Source organism: Centropristis striata, chromosome 17 (genome assembly GCF_030273125.1).
Source record: "Centropristis striata isolate RG_2023a ecotype Rhode Island chromosome 17, C.striata_1.0, whole genome shotgun sequence".
Lineage (NCBI taxonomy): Eukaryota > Metazoa > Chordata > Actinopteri > Perciformes > Serranidae > Centropristis > Centropristis striata.
In genome coordinates this window covers 21,943,757-21,963,386 of record NC_081533.1, presented here as the reverse complement: position 1 = coordinate 21,963,386, position 19,630 = coordinate 21,943,757, and the positions used below count along the sequence as shown (strand labels likewise).

Below are 19,630 nucleotides of genomic sequence, written 5' to 3'. Positions count from 1 at the left end.
ACTCGATGTCATGGCTTACTGGGACTGTTGCATAGAACATAGGCATGGTTAACAACAGTTGGCCGTTCTTACTATAACAAGTCAAAATGTGTCTTGTAAAGAAAGAGTTAGTTGGTCAAGTCAAAGTCAAAGTCAAATTTATTTATATAGCGCATTTACAGACGGCTGAGCCGCACCAAAGTGCTTCACATAAAAGTGCAAAAAGTGCAATAAAATACAGAATTGACAAAGGTAAAAAGAGACTAAAACTAAACAAAACAAAACAAAACAAAACAGCAACCAAACAACTTTAATTGTAGGCAAGAGAAAAGAGGTGGGTTTTTAAGTGAGACTTAAAGACATTTAGGGACTGCGCTGCACGGATGTGGAGGGGGAGGCAGTTCCAGAGTCTGGGGGCTGCTACTGAGAAGGCCCTGTCGCCCCTTGTCTTTAGTCTGGACCTGGGCACCTCCAACAGCAGCTGGTCAGCTGACCGTAGAGCTCTGGAGGGGGTGTGGTGGTGCAGAAGGTCAGACAGGTATGTAGGGGCCAGACCATGGAGGGATTTGTAGACAGTTAGAAGTAGTTTATAGTTGATGCGGTGACGGATGGGGAGCCAGTGGAGTGATGCGAGGACCGGGGTGATGTGATCATGTTTTTTAGTGCAGGTGAGGAGTCTGGCGGCTGAGTTTTGGACCAACTGCAGGCGGCGAAGCTGCAATTGATCCATGCCGGTGTAGAGGGCGTTACAGTAGTCCAGTTGTGATGTGATGAAGGCATGGATAGTTTTCTCCAGGTCACTCTGAGGCAGGTAGGCTTTTGTCTTGGCTAGAGTTCTCAGGTGGAAAAAGCTTCTCCTCACCACTGCACTAACCTGCTGTTCAAACTTAAAAGCACTGTCAAAAATCACACCAAGATTTTTGACAGAAGGCCGGATGTTGGAGGCTAGAGGGCCTAGGGCATCAGTGGAGAAGGCCAGAGAGGTTTTTCCAAAAATAATGAGCTCCGTCTTGCTCTCATTCAGGTTGAGGAAGTTTTCACCCATCCATGATCTGATGTCAGCCAGACAATCAAGCAGTGGCTGGAGTGCAGCCTGCCCATCAACCTTAAGAGGCAGATATAGCTGGACGTCGTCGGCAAAGCAGTGGAGGGAGATGTTGTGTTTGACCAGGATGTCCCCTAGGGGTAAAATATATAACAGGAAGAGGATGGGACCTAGTATAGAGCCCTGAGGGACCCCACAGGTGAGGGGGGCAACAGAGGAGAAGAAATCCCCAAGCAGGACAGAGAAGCTCCTGTCAGCCAGGTAGGACTGGAAGAACTTCAGGGCTGTGCCTTTGATGCCAACTTGGTGCTCAAGCCGAGACAGCAGGATCCTGTGATCCACCGTGTCAAAGGCTGCTGTGAGATCGAGGAGCACTAGGATCACAGGACTCCCTGAGTCAACGACTAAGAGCAGGTCGTTTAGCACTCTCAGCAGTGCAGTTTCTGTGCTGTGGGCTGTTCTGAAGCCAGACTGGAATTTTTCATAGATTTTGTTATTGGTGAGAAAGGCTTTCAGTTGGATGTAGACTTCTCGCTCGAGGAGTTTAGACAGGAAGGGTAGTTTGGAAATTGGTCTGAAGTTTGAGAGAATGGAGGGGTCGAGGTTGGGTTTTTTTAGTAGTGGCTGCACCACGGCGAACTTGAAGGCAGCCGGGACACAACCAGTGGAGAGGATGGAATTAAACAACAGTAGAAGGAAGGGGGCAACTGTGTTGAAGACTGTAGCATCCTTAAGTAGACGGGGGGGTAGACAGTCAGAGGGGCAGTTAGAAGGCTGCAGGTGTCTGACTGCATCGGAGAGGGAGGATAGGGTAGTGGGCTCAAACTGCTCGAAGACAGCTGGCTGGGGAAGGGGGGGAGGCGGGGGGAGGGGGCTGGCAGAGGTATCAGAGGGCCTGAGTGCTGCGACCTTGTCAATGAAGAATTTTTGAAAGTTTTCACAGAGGGCAGGTGAGGGCACAACAGGGGATTCATTACGGGGATTTATGAGAGAATTTAGAGTCTTGAAGAGAAACTGAGGTTTGTGACTGTTTCTGGAGACCAGGGTGGAAATGTACTGTGATTTGGCAGTTTTAACGGCTCGTTGGTAGTCCACTAGGCGACTTCGGAGGATTTGGAGGGACACGTGGAGGCGGTCCTTCTGCCACTTGCGCTCAGCCTGCCTACAGGAGCGTCTGAGGACACGCGTTGCATCATTGAGCCATGGTGTTAACTGGGCTTTAGCTTGTTTGGGTTTGAGAGGGGCAACAGAGTCCAGAATGTCAGTGCAAGCTGATGAGAATGCAGAATGAAGCTGATCAGCACTACACTCAGAGATAATGTCCAGTTGTGGCCCATACAGGGGTGAATCATTGAAAGCGGCTGAAAAATGCCCAGCAGTGGATGAGTTAATTGTGCGTGAGGTCCGTTTGGTGACACTAGGGTTACTACCTGGGTGTGGGACTGATACAGTGAACAGAATTGGGGAATGGTCAGAGAAAGACATGGCACAGATTTCAGTCACCGAGGCAGAAACACCATAAGACAGCACAAGATCAAGTGTGTGACCCTTTTCATGTGTTGGACCGGTGACAGCTTGCTTAAGACTAAATGAATCTAGAAGGTTCAGAAAGTCCCGGGTCAGAGGTTGAGACTCGCAGCAAACATGGACATTAAAGTCACCACAAATTATTAAGTGGTCATACTTCACCAATAGCCCAGACAAAAAATCAGCAAAGTCATTGATGAAGTCTTTGTTGAATTTAGGAGGGCGATACACCACTGCACACAATATGGGAGAAGACATAATTAATTCAAAGAGCTGTAGTTCAAAGCTAGCAAAACCAGAGTGTGGAATCTGCCGACAGTGAAAAAACGACTTGTAAACAGAAGCAATGCCTCCGCCTCTCCCAGTCGCACGGGGAGAATTCAGGAAGTTACAGTCCGGTGGGAGAAGTTCAGAGAACGGCGTGTTATCACCGGTAGAGAGCCAGGTCTCACACAGAAATAGAAAGTCTAACTCCCGAGAGATAAAGAAGTCGTTCAGCATGAACGTTTTGCTCGCTAGTGACCGCACGTTAATCAACGCCAACCGGAGGGTTAGCTCGTCGCTAGCCGCTGGTCCGGTGCGCCTCAACAGGCGAAGGCTAGAGTGGTCAACACCACGACTGCACCTACCGGGGGATCGCCGGCCGGCCGAGCCAGGAGTGGAGATTTGAGTACGTCGCGGTCCGGTCGGCGCTGTCGGGACGGCTGGAGGGGCTGGAGACAACGATGGCCGAGGCAGTGGAGCAGCATCGCGGTCGAGGACGGCTTCAGCAGGAGTAGCAGGCGAGACACAGGCAACAGGACGGAGGCATCGCGCCAGACGCCGGGCGGCAGCTCGGTGTGAGGGCAGCTGGATCTTGATCTTCACCAGCAGACCTCCCCTCCTTCCTCGTCTCCTGGAACGCTTTTTGCGAGAAGGGACCGCAGAATGGCGGCGCAGGTAAGCTGGGATACCTGACAGCTCAGGAGGGGGAGAACTGGTCCAGTCTCCTTGATCGGTTCTGGCTGCCAGAGCCACAGGAAATTTTAGGTCGCGGATGTTAAGCAGGGCTTGGCGGTCGTAGCACAGAATGGCAGAAACATCCAGATAGACACTTAGAAACAGGGCTATAACAAACATTAGACAGAGCGCCCGTGGAAGACGAATCGCCGAACAGACTGGCGCCATCTTAGCAGCTAGCGGCTGTGAAGACCTGTTCCATGAGTTCCATAGTTGGTTATCAAAAGTGTTAATACTTCATGTCGTTTGAAGCATGTATTGAAAAAAAGTAATCTGTGTTACTTATTGTTAAAAACAGATCTACACTACACAGTTTTTCAACTCCTTGCTGCACAGATGAATGGCGCTACATCAATTAGTCGACTGATCACAAACAAAACAAGACGTTTAAAGACCTCACATCAGACTTTGAGAAGCTGAAATGGACATGTTTCCACTATTTTTCTATTTTCATTTGTAGCCTAAACGATTAATTTATTAATCTAGAAAATAATTGGCAGAATAGTTGATAATGAAATCAATCATTAGTTGCAGCCCCACAGTTGAACAACAAGGATAAAATCAACTCTGTGTTCCTATGTGTTCAGTGACTTTTACTGTAACGGCACTGTGTAAAGGTTGTTCTAAAAAATATGAAAAAAATATCTATTTTGTGAGCCTTGGACTTTTTTTTTTTCTGCGTTTTTTGAAGAGGTATCGCATATTCTTTTTATACTAGTAATGTAGTTTTCAGGTATCAAGACAATCATAGTTTGTAGTCATCACTAGAGCTTGAAAGATATTTTTGGCCATTATCAGTATTGGTATCTGTGTATTCTGTCCAATATGTGCCATTATGAAAACTTTTTGACACAATATATAATGCAGAAAATGAAAATGATGTGATTTTCAAACTGTGTTAGCTTTTAATGTTTTTTTATTCTTTTCTTTTTTTTTTTAATAGTCAGCAATTGGCTGAAACTGAACAGTAAAAATTTGTATTTATTTATTTTATTCCTATTTATTCCTTCTCAGTTATCATTTATAGAATTGATCGACAATGTAATATATTGTTTGTATATTGTATAACAATGTTAAATATTATCTAATAGTTTAATAGTTTTATGTTTGAGAAAGTAGCTCTCTGGGTAGATTGATGAAAAATCTGTGCACAATCCACATAAAACAGGTGTATTTTCATTACAGCTCAAAAAATGACTATATCAGCCTCCATATCAGTTATCTGTGAAATTCCCCCTCTAAAATTAGTCTCAGAACCCCCATATTGGTCGGGCTCTTGTCACTACTCCTCCTCTTTTTACATTTACAGTTAGTCATTTAGCAGACGCTTTTATCCAAAGCGACTTACAGGAAGAATAAAAACAAACAATCAAGGTATAGTATATTTTTGTAAGGCATATATTAATACAGTAATATATTATAGTAAAAGGTGTTTCTAATACTTTATGTCCCCTAGTCTTTGTCATATTTAATTGAACTTTGATGGCATAAAAATCTTTTGTCAGATGTGGAAGGAAGTAGGTGTGTCAACGACTCATTCACTCACCCCTGTTGCGTCATGGAGTTGTCGCTCTGAGCCACACCTCCTGGCAACTGTCCACTGATACAGTTTCCCCGCTTCCTCTATTGCATTATGAGTTGAGAATGCTTCATCTGATCCAGACAGCCTGAAGCTACAACTGCTCTAACTTAGTCCCAGAGGAGCCAAAAACGTTACCTACGTTTCATCACCAATGCCTTTTTGTGATGCAACCACCTGAGGCATTTCAGTTCTCACACACCTTGGTCTTTGTGTGGTACCTTTATGTGTCTCCCACTAACCAACTGGAGTTTCCGGTTATAAAAGGCTGCTCTGCTCTCTGAAAGAATCCCCCCTGCAAAGTGTGGTTTTCATTTAAACTGCTGTTGCTGTATAAAGATTGCAACACATTTTACTGCATTCCACTTGCTCTGTGATGAATATGGTTCATTTCACGTATCATTAGTGTGGTTCACTTCTGCTAAATGCAGCTTTAAACGACAGAACCAGTGCGATACCCTGCAGCCGTCAGTGCACTGAGCATGAACAGAAGATCGTATGTCAAGTCATGTTTCCTTTAACAGGTTGTGCAACCCTGCTTAGCATGCTAACGGATATATGGGGTGGATAAAATAGAATACATTCACGGGTTCACAGTGGTTGTCAAGCTGCTTTACAGTTTGCTTTTTTCTTTGACTGAAGCACTAAAATCAGTCATGCAGTTTAATTAGACTGAATTTCACACGCTTCTTTTCTGTGTTGCTTTATTTATATATTATTAAGAGACTCAATGTAAATTTATGACTATGTGGTCTTATTAATTATGATTGGATGCTTGTGTGCTTTAAAAAAAATACCATAAGTTAATTCCTTATAGCATGGTTCTCTCCCTGGTGGGTCTGTTTGCTTGAGCTACAACACAGAAGGTCAGAAAATATTTTTGGCCATGTTGCAACACCGGTGTAATCCCTTCCCATCAGGTCATTTCTGCTCCACCTGCTAGTCTTCATCCCTCGAAAAATAACTAAAAAACTAGCAACCTGTAAATCATTCATTCCTCCTTCTGTCACCTCTGCTGTCAGTGAAGCCAGCATTCCCAGCCCGGAGGCTCCACGGCGTCACGACTCACTGTGCCCATTAGGACTCTGTTTTTGTTGCCTAAATGAGAATTTGCTGGCAACTGTCCTCCTGGCCTCTTTAGGTTTGTCCTGCATTCTTTTCAGAATAAATGGAGTGTTTCAGCACTATTATTTCTGCGATGGTTGCCCCGTAGCCTGCACAAGATTAGAAAATGTGTTTTGGGGTCTGTCTTAGTTTAAAGTGGGCAGCAATCACTGCTTTTGGCCTCCCACATGGTTTTGTCCAGATGGAAAGGGAGGACATGGAGCATGCTGCCATAGAAGCCCTGCAGTCATGCAAAAAAAGCCAACACAGTGGGACACTGATTGCTTTCCTGACTGCAACTTTAGCAGTGGGATAGTCCACAGCAGGGGTGATAAGTAAGCAGAGACTGGTAATGCACAAAACATTTTGGCAGTAATCCATACGTTGACTGTTTGTTGGATATGAGTATCTTGATATGAAAGTGTCCTTTTCCTGTCTGGGATTTAAATGAGTCAGGCTGTAAATATGTCTGAATCATATCACCCATTGAAGACTGGCTTCTCACTGAGGCTTCAAAGGGAAACCAGAGCTTTTAGGAAGAAAGTCAGTGGTGCTGACCACACACTGATCCTCTCTGTAAAAGAGGAGAACCAGAGATTATCCTCATCACAGAGCCAAACTGCAGCCTCTTGCTTACCGTCTCCTGAGAATCCACTCCTGCCTGTATCAGTCTCAATGTGGATTGTGCACACTTTTTTGTCAGATTTTACACTGGCATTGTAAATTGAAGTAGATTTTGAGAAATTTAAGTTTCCTTCCTCATAAACCAGGTACAAGGAATGGAAAGTCTGTGAGAGCTGGAGAGAACAGCTGCAACAGTGTGTGGCTGCTATTGTTCTCACCTTGTAAGTCTGCATGTGTGTGTCATCATGGCAAAATGCGGTCCTGGGGACAACTACTGCAGCAGGAACTCACAGAAGTGGTTTTGAGTACTTTGTCAGGTGTTTATACGTCAGTTTGTCTGTCTGTGGGCAGATTTATCATCGCGATAGAGTCAATCATGCCAAATGCAGGAAATTTTTACAGGTGTGTATTTAAGATCCAAATGAGACAGCTTTCACCAAAAAGCTCCCAATGAACCCACCATACTCTACCTGTCGAGCAACAAACTACACACGACCACCTTGTGAACATCATGGAGCATTTAGCAGCTAAAGGGCAAAAATGTCCCTCAGGAGTTGTTGTAGTCATTATGCTGAATGAAAAATTTGAATACATGGAAAGAAAACATGTAATTCTGCTTTGGAGGATTCTTTCTCTTCTTATCCCTTTGCTTCAGACTGTTTAACTCAGTACACAACTTTCCCATTTGGGAAAACCAACCAGCAGAAAACAAAATCCACTATCTGTTGTGTTGTTGTTGTTTTTTTCTATTGCACCACACAGGAATTCCTACATGTCGTCTTTCTTCTGTACGTCATCTGTTGTCAAACTTGAATGTCTTTTGTGTTTTGCAATGTAAACTGTTGCGTCATTAGAATGTGTGTTTTGGCAGCACAACATGTTTAAGAAATGAAAGCCATGTCTGACAGCAACACTGATTCCAGGACAGCACTCTCTCTGAGCCAATTAATTGTCTATGACGGATTTGTAGTACATGTGGGCATGAGTCATTGTAATGCCAACTCTTTGCAATGTTCTCACGTCTTCTGTCTTATTTTTCACACCGTTTTAATCACTTTGCACTCACCTAAAGACACCTGTACAGATTTAGTTCTGCTGTCCCTTTTTGTAAATAATCTCATATCTGCTTCTTGATTGAGGCAAATATGTGATGTTCCTGTTTGCTGTGTTTATCAGTGTGCTGTATGAGGGTAAGGAGCGTCTGATCCAGGGCTGCGAGGTCATCCAGGCCACGCCATACGGCCGCTGCGCAAACGTCAACAACAGCTCCGCCACCTCGCAGCGCATCTTCATCACCTTACGCCGTGCACCACCCGTCCAGCCTCAGAACTCCCTAGCAGTGACGGACATCTGTGTCATTGTCACGAGCAAAGGCGAGACGCCACCACATACTTTCTGCAAGGTGGACAAGAACCTCAACTGTGGCATGGTGAGTCTTAGTGTTACTCCTGAGCCAACACTTGAGCATCATCAGTTAGTAGAGAGCACATTCATAACATTGATGTTTTTAACCTTCCAGTGGGGCTCCAATGTGTTCCTGTGTTACAAGAAATCAGTATCTGCGTCCAACTCCATCAGCTACAAAGCTGGTGAGTAGAAGTCTCTGATGGTTTACCAGAAAGTCCTTGTCATCAGAAGTCTGCAGTGACCTTTACCTTATTGTTATGGCACATCAGACACCAGACTTATTATTAGTTCTAGTTTAAGAGTTCTTAAGTTCACTGTTTTCTAAAAAGGATGCACTGAGTAGTTAAAGCAGAAATGTATATGATTCCAAGTGCATTATATATTGTGTCTGGAGCCAAGAGGCCACAATAATGAGAAAAATAAAAAGCATTGGGGAAATAAAATAGGAAATTGCTGTTAATAAGGTACATTTGTGACTTTTTAAATCAGAATTATGATAAAGTAAGTCAACATTAAGAGGTGCGTCTTTAGTAAGGATGTAGTCATTCAAGATTTTGACTGAATACCTTATCATTTTGTCTAGAGTTTGCCTGATACTGTATTTTAAATTTTGGGGCCAATGCCAGTACTGATATACCAGCTGATATATTATACACACATGTAATATTACCGTTTCACCCCTCTTCATGTTTTATGCTCTTAATGCAGCTGTATTTTGCTACAGCAACTTAAGGTTTTTTTTCCGGTGTTTAATGATTATACAACCCTGGTTCCGAAAAAGTTGTGACACTGTGTAAAACATAAATAAAACCAGAATGCATCAAATTATGAATGCACAGTTTATATTTACATGTTATAATCACAAATGTCTATCATTTTTAATATAAAGTATGTTGTCGCAAAGGATAAGCAAATTCTTTACTTTCTGTTTTATTTATTTTTCTAACTTTTTTGGAATCGTGGTTGTAGTGTTGACATCACTGAGAGCTTTTTGTCTCTCATTCTGCGAAGCTTACTGAGGGAGTGTAAGTCAAAGCGCACTCTGCTGGATGAACTATATAATGACACCTTTCTAAAATACCAGATCATGTTTTTCAACATAAAGTTCTATAAAAAATCATACTGTAATCATATCATATTAGCACATATTGGATATTTACTCTGATACCGCTACATATCTGTGGTAGGCCAATTTCAGCCCATAAAATCCGCAAACCGAGATATTATTCAGCATCTGATTAGGACTTGAGTTTTTAATTTATCTATGTTTTTCCTGGGGTAAACAGGCTTTCCTACATTATAACAATTGGTGCTAAAAAGTTTTGCAATAATAATAATTTGGCTAATGTTAAATGATATAAATTACTAGGATCACAGTGCAGCAGCATCAGCTTTGTGTTCTGTCACAGTCAGCCTCTGTTCTGTTTTTGTCTCAAAGCTGAAGCGAGCGTCACCGTCAGTGTATATCTGATCTCACAGCAGATTGTTAATGTTTATAACAGCTGGCATTTCTGCGCTGTTGTCTGACATTTTCACTGACCGAATGCAGCTTGGCCTTTGGAACAATTCACTACACGCGAATAATCAGTGTTCATATAAATGTGTGTACACACACGCTCATGCATACACACATGCTGGCTTTATCTTTTTGTCCGGCCTTTTTCCTGTGAGGCGGCTGTTTATTCATCTCAGACAACAGCACTTCCTGCCACGCCCATTATTTGTGTGCCTGCAGGCTTGTTTGTATATGCAGATGTTCACATAAGAATGTGGAACGACTCTACAAACGACTAGTTATGCTGTGAGGCAGAGCAGTTATTTACTGAAAAATGGAACTAGAGAAAATATACTTACAAATACCTTTTATTCAAATGAAAACAGTGAGCACTGATCTTCACTTTCTTAGAGCCTCTTGTGTTTAACCCTTGCAGTGAAATAAAGCCAGAATCGCAGCATGTCTGGAAGTTTATATAAATCAATAAACTTCTTCAACTATACTACATCACAACAACAGCTGGATATATAACTATGATTTGTGTTTTTCCTTTGTTCTCCAGGTCTTATCTTTCGTTACCCAGAAGAGGACTATGAGTCTTTTCCTCTGTCAGAATCTGTCCCTCTGTTTTGTTTGCCCATGGGTGCCAAGATTGAGTGTTGGGCACCAAACACACGTGACCCTCTGCCTGTCTTCTCCACATTCGTCTTAACCATCTCTTCTGGTGAAAAGGTGAGATGTGAGATTTTAAATAAAGAAAGATAGAAGATCAAATTTGCTAAACTCAAAAAGCAACAAAAATGATTTAAAGGAGTTTGATTTAAAGGAGTTTGCCCATCTCTGGTTTCAGGTGTACGGCTCAGCCATCCAGTTCTACGAGCCGCATCCAATAGATCAGTTGAGCGAGAAGCAGAAGATCCAGCTTGGCTTGCTCACTACAGTGGAGAAGAAGATGATCCCCAACCGGCCTGTAAACACCAATAAATGCATCTGCCTGCTGTCCCGCTGGCCCTTCTTTGAGTCCTTCCGCAAGTTCCTGATGTTCCTCTACAAGCTGTCCGTCTCAGGCCCACACCCACTGCCTATTGAAAAGTATGATTGTGCTTGCAACTATTGACTTTGATATATCTTTTGTTGGGGACATTAATGCTAAGCACCATGCACATCTCAGAGCTTATATGTGTACGGAGTTGCTTCATGTGTTGATTTGAAAGAGCGTGATTACATTTACATTGCATTTCTCTCAACAGGCACATCTCACACTTCATGCACAATGTGTCATTTCCTTCCCCCCAAAGGCCGCGAATATTAGTCCAGGTGAGGTTTTACTTTCTCTTTATATTATCATTCGAAATATACTTTAACACGTGAATTACTGTTTTTATAGTCCACTATATGAACATTATAATATGTTTCCTTTCAGCTCTCTGCACACGACACCTTGATCCTCTCCCAGCCTGTGTGCACACCCTTACCCCTCAGGTACAGCTGGCTTTGCAATGCTTAATGGAATGTTTCATAATGAATAATGTGTTCAGCTACTTTGTTAAAACCCTATTTTAATCATCGTGGCAGTTTCTCTTTATACTTTGACTATTTGATCCTGTGTAAAGCTCAATCTAGCTGTCCTTGAGTTTATATTCTGTCCTGTGTTTTGTTCCAGGAAAGAAAAAATTAAATTAATTGACACTTGACACCACTTCTACCTTGCATAATTTTGCCTTATTATTAATTACTATAAAGCAATTCAAGCAGTGAGTCTGTGGCTTATTTGTGCCTCTGCATGCTGCCTCCTGTTTCCTTGAAAACTCACTTAATGTGACTCACTGCTGTTTCTGCCTTGATTTACGAGGCTTGGACAAAATCTCACAAACACTACATGAAAACAAATGTATTTGCGTTTCAGTTCCAAAGCTTTCTTAAAGGACATATATTAGGCTCTGAAAGAGTCTGAAACACCATGACAGCATATGTAAACACAGGAAAATTGCATTAGCAATTTGAAATATTGGATGAAGTATGTCCTTGGCGACACTGACCAAATGAAGTTGAATGGCCATATTGTCTTAACAACATTAGAATCTACTGGACATCTTGAGAAATGACTGTCAAATTGAATCAGTGCCACAGAGTGTCAACTGAGGTTTTCTATTATAAGCCTGACGAAGCGAGTATGACTTGCAGCATTTCAGAGATCTCTATGTTGATATTCAAAAATACTCTTTATTACTCTCCTTTTGGGATCTCCATTATCTACCATTGTTTAGAGAAGTTTTAAATTACCTTTTTCTCTTACATAGCTCACCTCTGTCTCTAGTTATAAACCCTTTTTTTCTACACTCCCTCCATCCCTGAAGTCTCCTCTCTTTTGCTTTCCGTTTTGTTTTCTGCCCGAACTCATTAACCCACTCATCTCGTGTGTGCTCTCCCTCCCTGTCAGCGGGGCGGACTACGGCACTCTGCTGATGAATCTGGGCGCCGAGAACTGCGCCACACTGCTGCACTTTATCCTGCTGGAGAGCAAGATCCTCCTGCACTCACTCCGGCCCGCTGTTCTCACCGGAGTGGCCGAGGCTGTTGTGGCTGTGAGTATACCACCATGGAAGCCATGCGTATTCAAATAAAATATTCAGTATTGCAACATCATCTTTTTAATGTTAAATTTCCCCTCCAGAGAAATGAGATTGAAATAAAAGGACATTGAAATAAAAGGTTGCTCATAAAGTTGGAATAAAATATATTTTTTTACCTCTTTCCATTACGACAATATGATTTATTCTTGAGAGATAAAGTGTATATCTTCTCAGAACTTTATTAATCAATCTCTTCCAAACATATCACAATGAAATTGAAACCACAATTAACAGAGGATTGTGTCTGAAAACAAAATTATTCCAGCTGCAACCGTGTTTTATAAAAGCCATTCGATTAAATACTATACATTAAAGCAATTATTATTGCCCATTCTTTGCCTTTTAACAGCTAGATCTTTTCTGCACTGGCCGCTTTAGAAATGTATGTGCAGATGTGTTGCCCTGAGAATTAAATAATTACATTTTCTATATGTCTTGAAAATAGTGGCCAACTGCTAGCTTTAAGAGCTTCTCTACTTATGGAGTACTCAAGAAAACACAACTTTAATGTCCCTGAATAATCATCATTTCATCTTTGTTGTTGGGATTAAGGAGCCCTGTAGGGAGGAAAATCTACAAACATGAAGGCATTAAGCATGACCAGAAACGCAACCAGTTTCATAATAAGACTGGAGGTCATATACGGCTATACCTAACTTCATTACTCACATTAAAATAATAAAATACAGCACACCACATAGTCTGATAGGCATATTTAATGAGAAAAAGATATATATGTACACTTTTCATGCAGAGCTGTGCAAGACTTTCATTACAAACTAGGGAAACAAAGATTCTGGTAGAATGCCGTGAAGGACAAACACAGTAGAGCAACTGGCAAGAAGAGGAACAGGTTTTTAACAAGCGTGCTTTAGATTTTCAACAATCTTGATTAGTTCTACATGCATAATGTAATCTGCATTTCTTACATTTCTTCATACATTTCGTCAGAAAGACATTTCATCATGATTCCCTCTCAGTTAACAACATGGATGCATAATAGATGATACGGGGGTTAATGGTTATTTATTGCCCTCAAATCTTTTACCCAAATGAAATTCTTTGAGCATTTCAGGAACACATTGAAAGGTTTTAATAAACTGACAAATGTGTCTACCTGTAGAGGGTGTGATTAGAAAATGATTGTCAGTGTGTTTGCACTTTGCATTTCTTGTTCCCCGCTGGTGGAACACACTACCAGTTCCAACCCGAGCAGGGGCGTCCCTCTCTACCTTTAAAAAACCTCCTGAAGACCCAGCTCTTCAGAGAGCATCTTCTCTCCTAGCACCACACGATAATTCTTCTCCTCAAAGAATTGTCACTAGCACTTATTGATGCACTAATAGCTCTTATTGCACTATACCTTCATTGTTTGCTTTTATTCTTCCTGTAAGTCACTTTGGATAAAAGCGTCTGCTAAATGACTAAATGTAAATGTAATCACGCCTCTGTCTCTCCTCAGATGATCTTCCCCTTCCAGTGGCAGTGTCCCTACATCCCGCTGTGTCCTCTCTCTCTAGCAGGCGTCCTCAACGCTCCTTGTCCATTCATCGTGGGCGTGGACTCCCGCTACTTCGACCTTTACGACCCCCCACCAGATGTTGTCTGTGTAGATCTGGACACCAACACTATCTACCTGTATGCTGTGCTTTGATAAACCTATGCCTGCTTTGTACTTTATAATCATGGCTTTTATAATATTGATTTGCTCAACATGATGTTAAACCAGCAGCAGATTATTTGGTGCAGCTCTCCTGTTCCTGCTAACGGCCTTTGTGGTGTTGTGTGCTGCAGGTCTGATGAGAAGAGACACAGCAACTGGAAGAACCTCCCAAAGAAGCCTTGCAAGAGTCTCATGAACTCACTGAGCAACTTGCACCACCAGCTGGCCACAGGTATAAACTGCATCTCACCTCCTCATGGAGCAGAAATCACTTCACAAACTATCACTAACATAACCAAAGAATATTTTTGCTATTGCATTAGATTTCACCATCTTTGACACGTCTTTGATGTATCCACCCCTTGTAGTTTTATATGGAGCCTCAAAACTAACAAAATGTACTTAAAGTCAAAAATATAACAAAATATTATATTTATAGTCAGATAATTAATATTATCTGACTATAGTGTTAGATAGTCATCTGTAGTTTACAAAGTGCTTTACAAAGGCAATTTAACATACATATTAACATACATACAACATATTAAGCATAAAACATATTAAAATGCAAAAAATTGCAGCATTAAAAGAAAAAAAATAAGAGCATCAGGTAAACGAACGATCATTTCTGCTAGTTTGAAAGAGAAAAGCACATTTGTAGGAGCCTATTTTTATTATTTAAGAGGTTATATATAGATTTGCATTTGTCCTGTTACTGTCAGTTGCTAAAATTATTAATTTTATTAATGTAAAATGAGTGTAACATCAGTGAAAGATTCAAGAGGACTGTGCACCTAGCTATCTGAACTGAAAACACTGTTAGCTTAACATACTGAGCAGCAGCCTTTTCAGCTAGCTATCCAGCTAAGCTAACGTTCTGCATAAAACTACATTACCCAGTGAATGTAATGTTATATTAATGTTATGGATAACTTCTTTTGTACTGCAATTCTAAGTGCCTCCCCAAAACCCCCTTTTTTTATTTTTTTTTTGTTTTTGTTTAAACTGTTCACCTTGTTGCTAATTGGTTGTGTGTTTTAGTTTCAGTACGTCAAACAGCACAGGAGAACTCAGCAGTGGACATGACCCCCATCGAGGCAGACTTCACCTGGCACAAAAAGAAGACAGCCCTGGAGATGGAAATCCAGGAGGCCTTCCTTCGCTTCATGGCCTCCATCCTGAAGGGCTACCGCTCCTACCTCAAACCCATCACCCAGGCACCTTCCGAAAAGGCCACGGCTGCAGACTCCCTCTACGACCTGCAAGGTAAACAAATGACTGACAGCTCACTCTTGAAATGTGTGAACAGGGGAAGATTAAGTTGCGTCATGGCAATAAAAGCCATGTGGATGATGCGTAAAACCACAGATATGGACATGAAAGTTATGGTTTGATTTATGTGTGGCCATATACTGTGATACCTGGCCATGCTAATAGCTTCCTGACTTTGTACCTATGCATAATTTACACCCTTAAATTAGAAAGCTTCACTTAATGTTGAATGTTATTGGCATTTCTATTTCAAGGAGCATCTCAACTATCACTCAACCTAAGAGTTTTTACAAATCAATCAGTCTTCTCATTGGCTATAATAAGACTTCACTAATGCCTGTTGCTCGGAAATCAGGTTTCACTTGCATTTAGCTTTACTGATAGAGATCAATTATAGATACAGATAGAGTGAATGGAATGGCTTGAAACACGGCATATCTTCACACTTTTGTCTTAACAGCTAGAAATTAATTGAAATCTGATATTTTCTGATCTATTTCTCCCTAAAGTGAATATAAAAAGGACAGAAAATGTGAATTTTATAATGTGGATTTCAGTTAAACTAACCACTCACTGCCTTCCTGCAGGGTTTCTCAAAAGCAGAGATCGAGCCCACCAGAAGTTCTACTCCCAGCTCACCAAGACCCAGATATTCATCCGCTTCATTGAGGAGTGCACCTTTGTCAGTGACAAGGACACTGGCCTGGCCTTTTTTGACGACTGTGTCGAGAAGGTGATTACCAATCCAGCCTCAGGCCGGTCTCAGATATGTACACGTCACACACTGGTTTTATGGTGTTTTGTTGTTTCCTCTTCCACTGGAGGTTTCCTTCCATGAGCGGGCCTTTGTTTTATGTGTTATTGGCAAAATAACATTCGTCCACTCGGAGAGAAAGGAAGCCAAAATTTCCTCTGATTCATCCTGGTCCCTTTGCTTTCTTTCCTCTACTTGCAGCTTTTTCCCTCTGATAAAATCACCGACAAGGGCACTAAGGTAATACTGGGCTTCCACTTTAATCAGATTTCTTTGCGTCTTGTTTTTTTAATGTTTGTGACTAACATTAACAGGTAAATATATTCATGTTTTTCTCCTTTTGATTAACATTGTCACCACTGGGCGTGAACATTTCCTGCTTTTCTTCTCTCCTTGATTCCTAAGCACAATCAAATCACCTTATTTTACTGCCTAATTAGGAAAACATAATAGCATCTAGTGTGCTTGTAGTTGCACCAGACAGGAAATGACCTGCAGAGTGTGCTTATTTTAGAACTGAACTCATAGTTTCAGTATTGCTAAGCCTTGGGATGCAATTCTCACTGTAGGTTGAAGGAGAATCATCTGAGGACACCAGATTGTTGGAGCTGGACGAGTCACAGAAGAGCGAACACACTGTTTTTGTCATGCCCCCTGAACCTCCGGTTGATGCTGGAACTGAACCTGTGCACAGATACACGTAAGTCTTCTAACTATATTAAAACTTTTATTAGTAAAACATTGATAACAAAACAGGGTTAGTGTGAGAAAATTAACATTTCAATTATCCTCTTTGTCATCCTCCAGCTATAAAAGTTTCCCCAGGCTGCATATGGAGCTGTTTGACCGTCCTCTGGAGTTACGTCCAGCACTCAGCAGCAGAGCATTAGGGGCCAGTCTGTCTAGCAGCCCTGCACTACTGGCTAAGAGGACAAAACAGGTATGTACAGACTTACACAGACACACTTTGCAGATCGGTCCGGAACTAATATTCTTAATGTGCTTAATATTCTGTGTTCATCTACACATCCAAAAGACGCACACATACAGTCCACTTTCACACAGTGAGCATATGTGAGGGCATCAGCTGTGGTCATCGTGAGAGAGCCAGAAATCTATGTTTATTAAGCTTATTCATTTCTCATGTATTTTCAAAAAAATACATGTAGGGGAGCTGAGAAGAGTTTAAGTCGACCTTATTTGTCCTTATAAATATACTTTATTTACCAACAACTCTCTAAAGATGCTTATAATTTCACTCTAACTGGGTGTGGCTATTAGCAGTGGTGTTTGTAAATTGGAATTTCTTTTGCACTAAGGCTCATTTGCGTAAAAAGGGCCCGGTTTTGCACCAGATGTATGCATTTTACCTTATTTGAATATGTGCAAATATAACCGGAGAACAGAGACCGGGGTGCAATTTTTAGTGCAAATTTATTAGTGCCTAACCTGTGTCAAAAATCAATTTACTCTTATTATATCCTCTGTACTCAACAACTCACAAAGTCTCCTCACCCAACAGGAGATTAAGCTAGCATACAAGATGGCAAAGCGTTTCTACTCCAACCCTCCGCTGTGGGCTCGTTGTCTGTTCAGTCACTGCTATAGCCTGTGGTTCATCTGCCTGCCAGCAGCCGTGAGACTTTCCAAATCTAAAAGCCGTGCCATGCAACAGGCGTACAACGTCCTCCTGAAGATGAGGACCAATGAGGTGGAGGTGCTGGATGAGGTACACTGACATTTTACCGATGTATTTAAATGCTTTTACGACAGTTTTTCATGTTTCTACAGCTCAAGACTTATTTTTCTTATGCTGTGATAATTTTCTTGTTATTTGAACCTTTTTAATGATTTTATCTCTTTGGCCTTCAGGTGTGTTACAGAGTGGTGATGCAGCTCTGTGGTGTGTGGGGTCTTCCTGTCATGGCTGTGCGAGTCCTGGTTGAGATGAAGAAAGCTGGAGTGCATCCCAACGCCATCACATATGGATACTACAACAAGGTCACACTTTGCCTTTCACATTGTCTTTGCATTTCACATGTCTCTATTGTAGCTCAAAGGACTGAAGGCACTAAGAGATTCAGCAAAGTCCTCATCCTTCTGTCTGTCCCCTCTGCAGGCCGTCTTAGAGAGCCCGTGGCCGAGCAGGAACCGTAGTGGCCTCTTCATGTGGACCAAGCTTCGAAATGTGCTTCGTGGAGTTTCTCAGTTCAAGCAAGCCTTAGACCGAACATCTTCCAAGAAGGCACCCACGCTTAATACCACAGGTGGGAATGGAATATACAGTACAATTTGACTGTAGACACTTTCAGTTTCAGTGTTTCTTTTTTTTTTACCCACTTTTTTCTGTCTTTAGCTGCATCAGTAAGTGGGTCAACGGTCACTGACACTGACCGCTTGAGTCATGGAAGCGCTGACAGCTCAAGTGAGGTTAACGGTGAGGAGCACAACCTATTTGTCCACAGCCACGGCATGGAAGACACAGCAGACAACCACTGTAACACAGGTAAATTTGAGAGCTTTGCATGTGTGAAGCTTTTAAACTCTGAGTTTAGAAATGACATTTTCTGGTATGTTTTTAAGACTCTTTGCATTGCTCAGATTTGGAGATGCTTTGACACACGTGGCCACAACTTTACAGCAGTTACAACAAAGTGTGTGTGATTTTGTGATCCACAGGTAGGCAGTCTGATCAAGGCTACGGCTCCAAGGATGAGTTACATCAGGAGCTGGCAGAGTCTTCGCATGCAGCTGTCCTCGCCACTGAAGAGCGAAACAATTCCAAAGCACAGCATAATGGTAAGAAAAGCTACTTCCACTCCACATCCACCGTTAGTTGTGCATTTAAAGGTTATGTGTGCAGCTGAAACCCCATTTCCTCCTTGTACATTAACGTTGAGCTGTGGACTCTGTACTCTTATCATCAGGAGGTGACATTGCCGGCTCAGTGGATAGTGCTGTAGCAGTAGTGGAGCCCTCCAGTCCTGGTGAGATGCACTCTGTTCCCAGTATTGTGAGGCTGTCCACGGGGAGCTTTGATGGTGGCAGGGAAACAGGTGAGGAGCAAGATAAGGCCTTTTAAGGCTTAGTTTGGATGTTTTGAAGTGAGGTTGTATGAGGTACTTACCCACAGTCACTGTATTCTGTATAGTAGATGATGGTCTGCAGGTTCCCAGTTTGTTTACTGTCTGGAGCGTGTCTCTGGTTTTCCAGACTGCAGATGGGGACTGTCACAAAACATATTTTAAACACCTAGATAAAGGCCCACCCTATACACATTTATGTGTATGCTATATTAAAGATATGTCCACAGCTTTTTGTTGCTATCCACAGCCGTTTCAATCGGCACTCTCCATGTTTCTCCATGTTCCTCCGCATAAGCACAGCAGATCAGCTGCTTTGGTCCAAATCAAACGGAACCAAGTCCCACTCATGGCAGCATAGCTCTCTGGGTCTGTGGTCATGGGTTTACAGTTTACATAGAGACACCACCAGGACTCTTTCTTGGGCTTCATCTTGGGGTCTAGTTTCCTCAGAAGTATCCCCTCT

At 42.1% G+C, this 19,630-nt stretch overlaps 1 protein-coding gene across 3 annotated transcripts in view; it reads left to right on the top strand.

Annotated features, from left to right (window-relative positions):
* The window catches only part of dennd4c (DENN/MADD domain containing 4C), a 41,043-nt gene that overhangs the window by 14,685 nt on the left and 6,728 nt on the right, over window positions 1–19,630 (top strand). The window contains exons 3-22 of one of the 3 annotated variants that reach the window (XM_059354649.1): window positions 8,034–8,286; window positions 8,377–8,446; window positions 10,322–10,491; window positions 10,610–10,851; window positions 11,010–11,076; window positions 11,183–11,241; window positions 12,200–12,344; window positions 13,855–13,875; window positions 14,215–14,287; window positions 15,097–15,321; window positions 15,915–16,060; window positions 16,283–16,321; window positions 16,651–16,781; window positions 16,889–17,021; window positions 17,604–17,810; window positions 17,954–18,082; window positions 18,201–18,348; window positions 18,438–18,587; window positions 18,761–18,880; window positions 19,009–19,137. In XM_059354649.1, coding sequence (XP_059210632.1) covers window positions 8,034–8,286; window positions 8,377–8,446; window positions 10,322–10,491; window positions 10,610–10,851; window positions 11,010–11,076; window positions 11,183–11,241; window positions 12,200–12,344; window positions 13,855–13,875; window positions 14,215–14,287; window positions 15,097–15,321; window positions 15,915–16,060; window positions 16,283–16,321; window positions 16,651–16,781; window positions 16,889–17,021; window positions 17,604–17,810; window positions 17,954–18,082; window positions 18,201–18,348; window positions 18,438–18,587; window positions 18,761–18,880; window positions 19,009–19,137 — 2,657 coding nt within the window. Of the gene's footprint in view, window positions 1–8,033; window positions 8,287–8,376; window positions 8,447–10,321; window positions 10,492–10,609; window positions 10,852–11,009; window positions 11,077–11,182; window positions 11,242–12,199; window positions 12,345–13,854; window positions 14,031–14,186; window positions 14,288–15,096; window positions 15,322–15,914; window positions 16,061–16,282; window positions 16,322–16,650; window positions 16,782–16,888; window positions 17,022–17,603; window positions 17,811–17,953; window positions 18,083–18,200; window positions 18,349–18,437; window positions 18,588–18,760; window positions 18,881–19,008; window positions 19,138–19,630 lie in introns of all 3 variants that reach the window. The other 2 variants (XM_059354647.1, XM_059354648.1) reach the window with 2 other exon arrangements.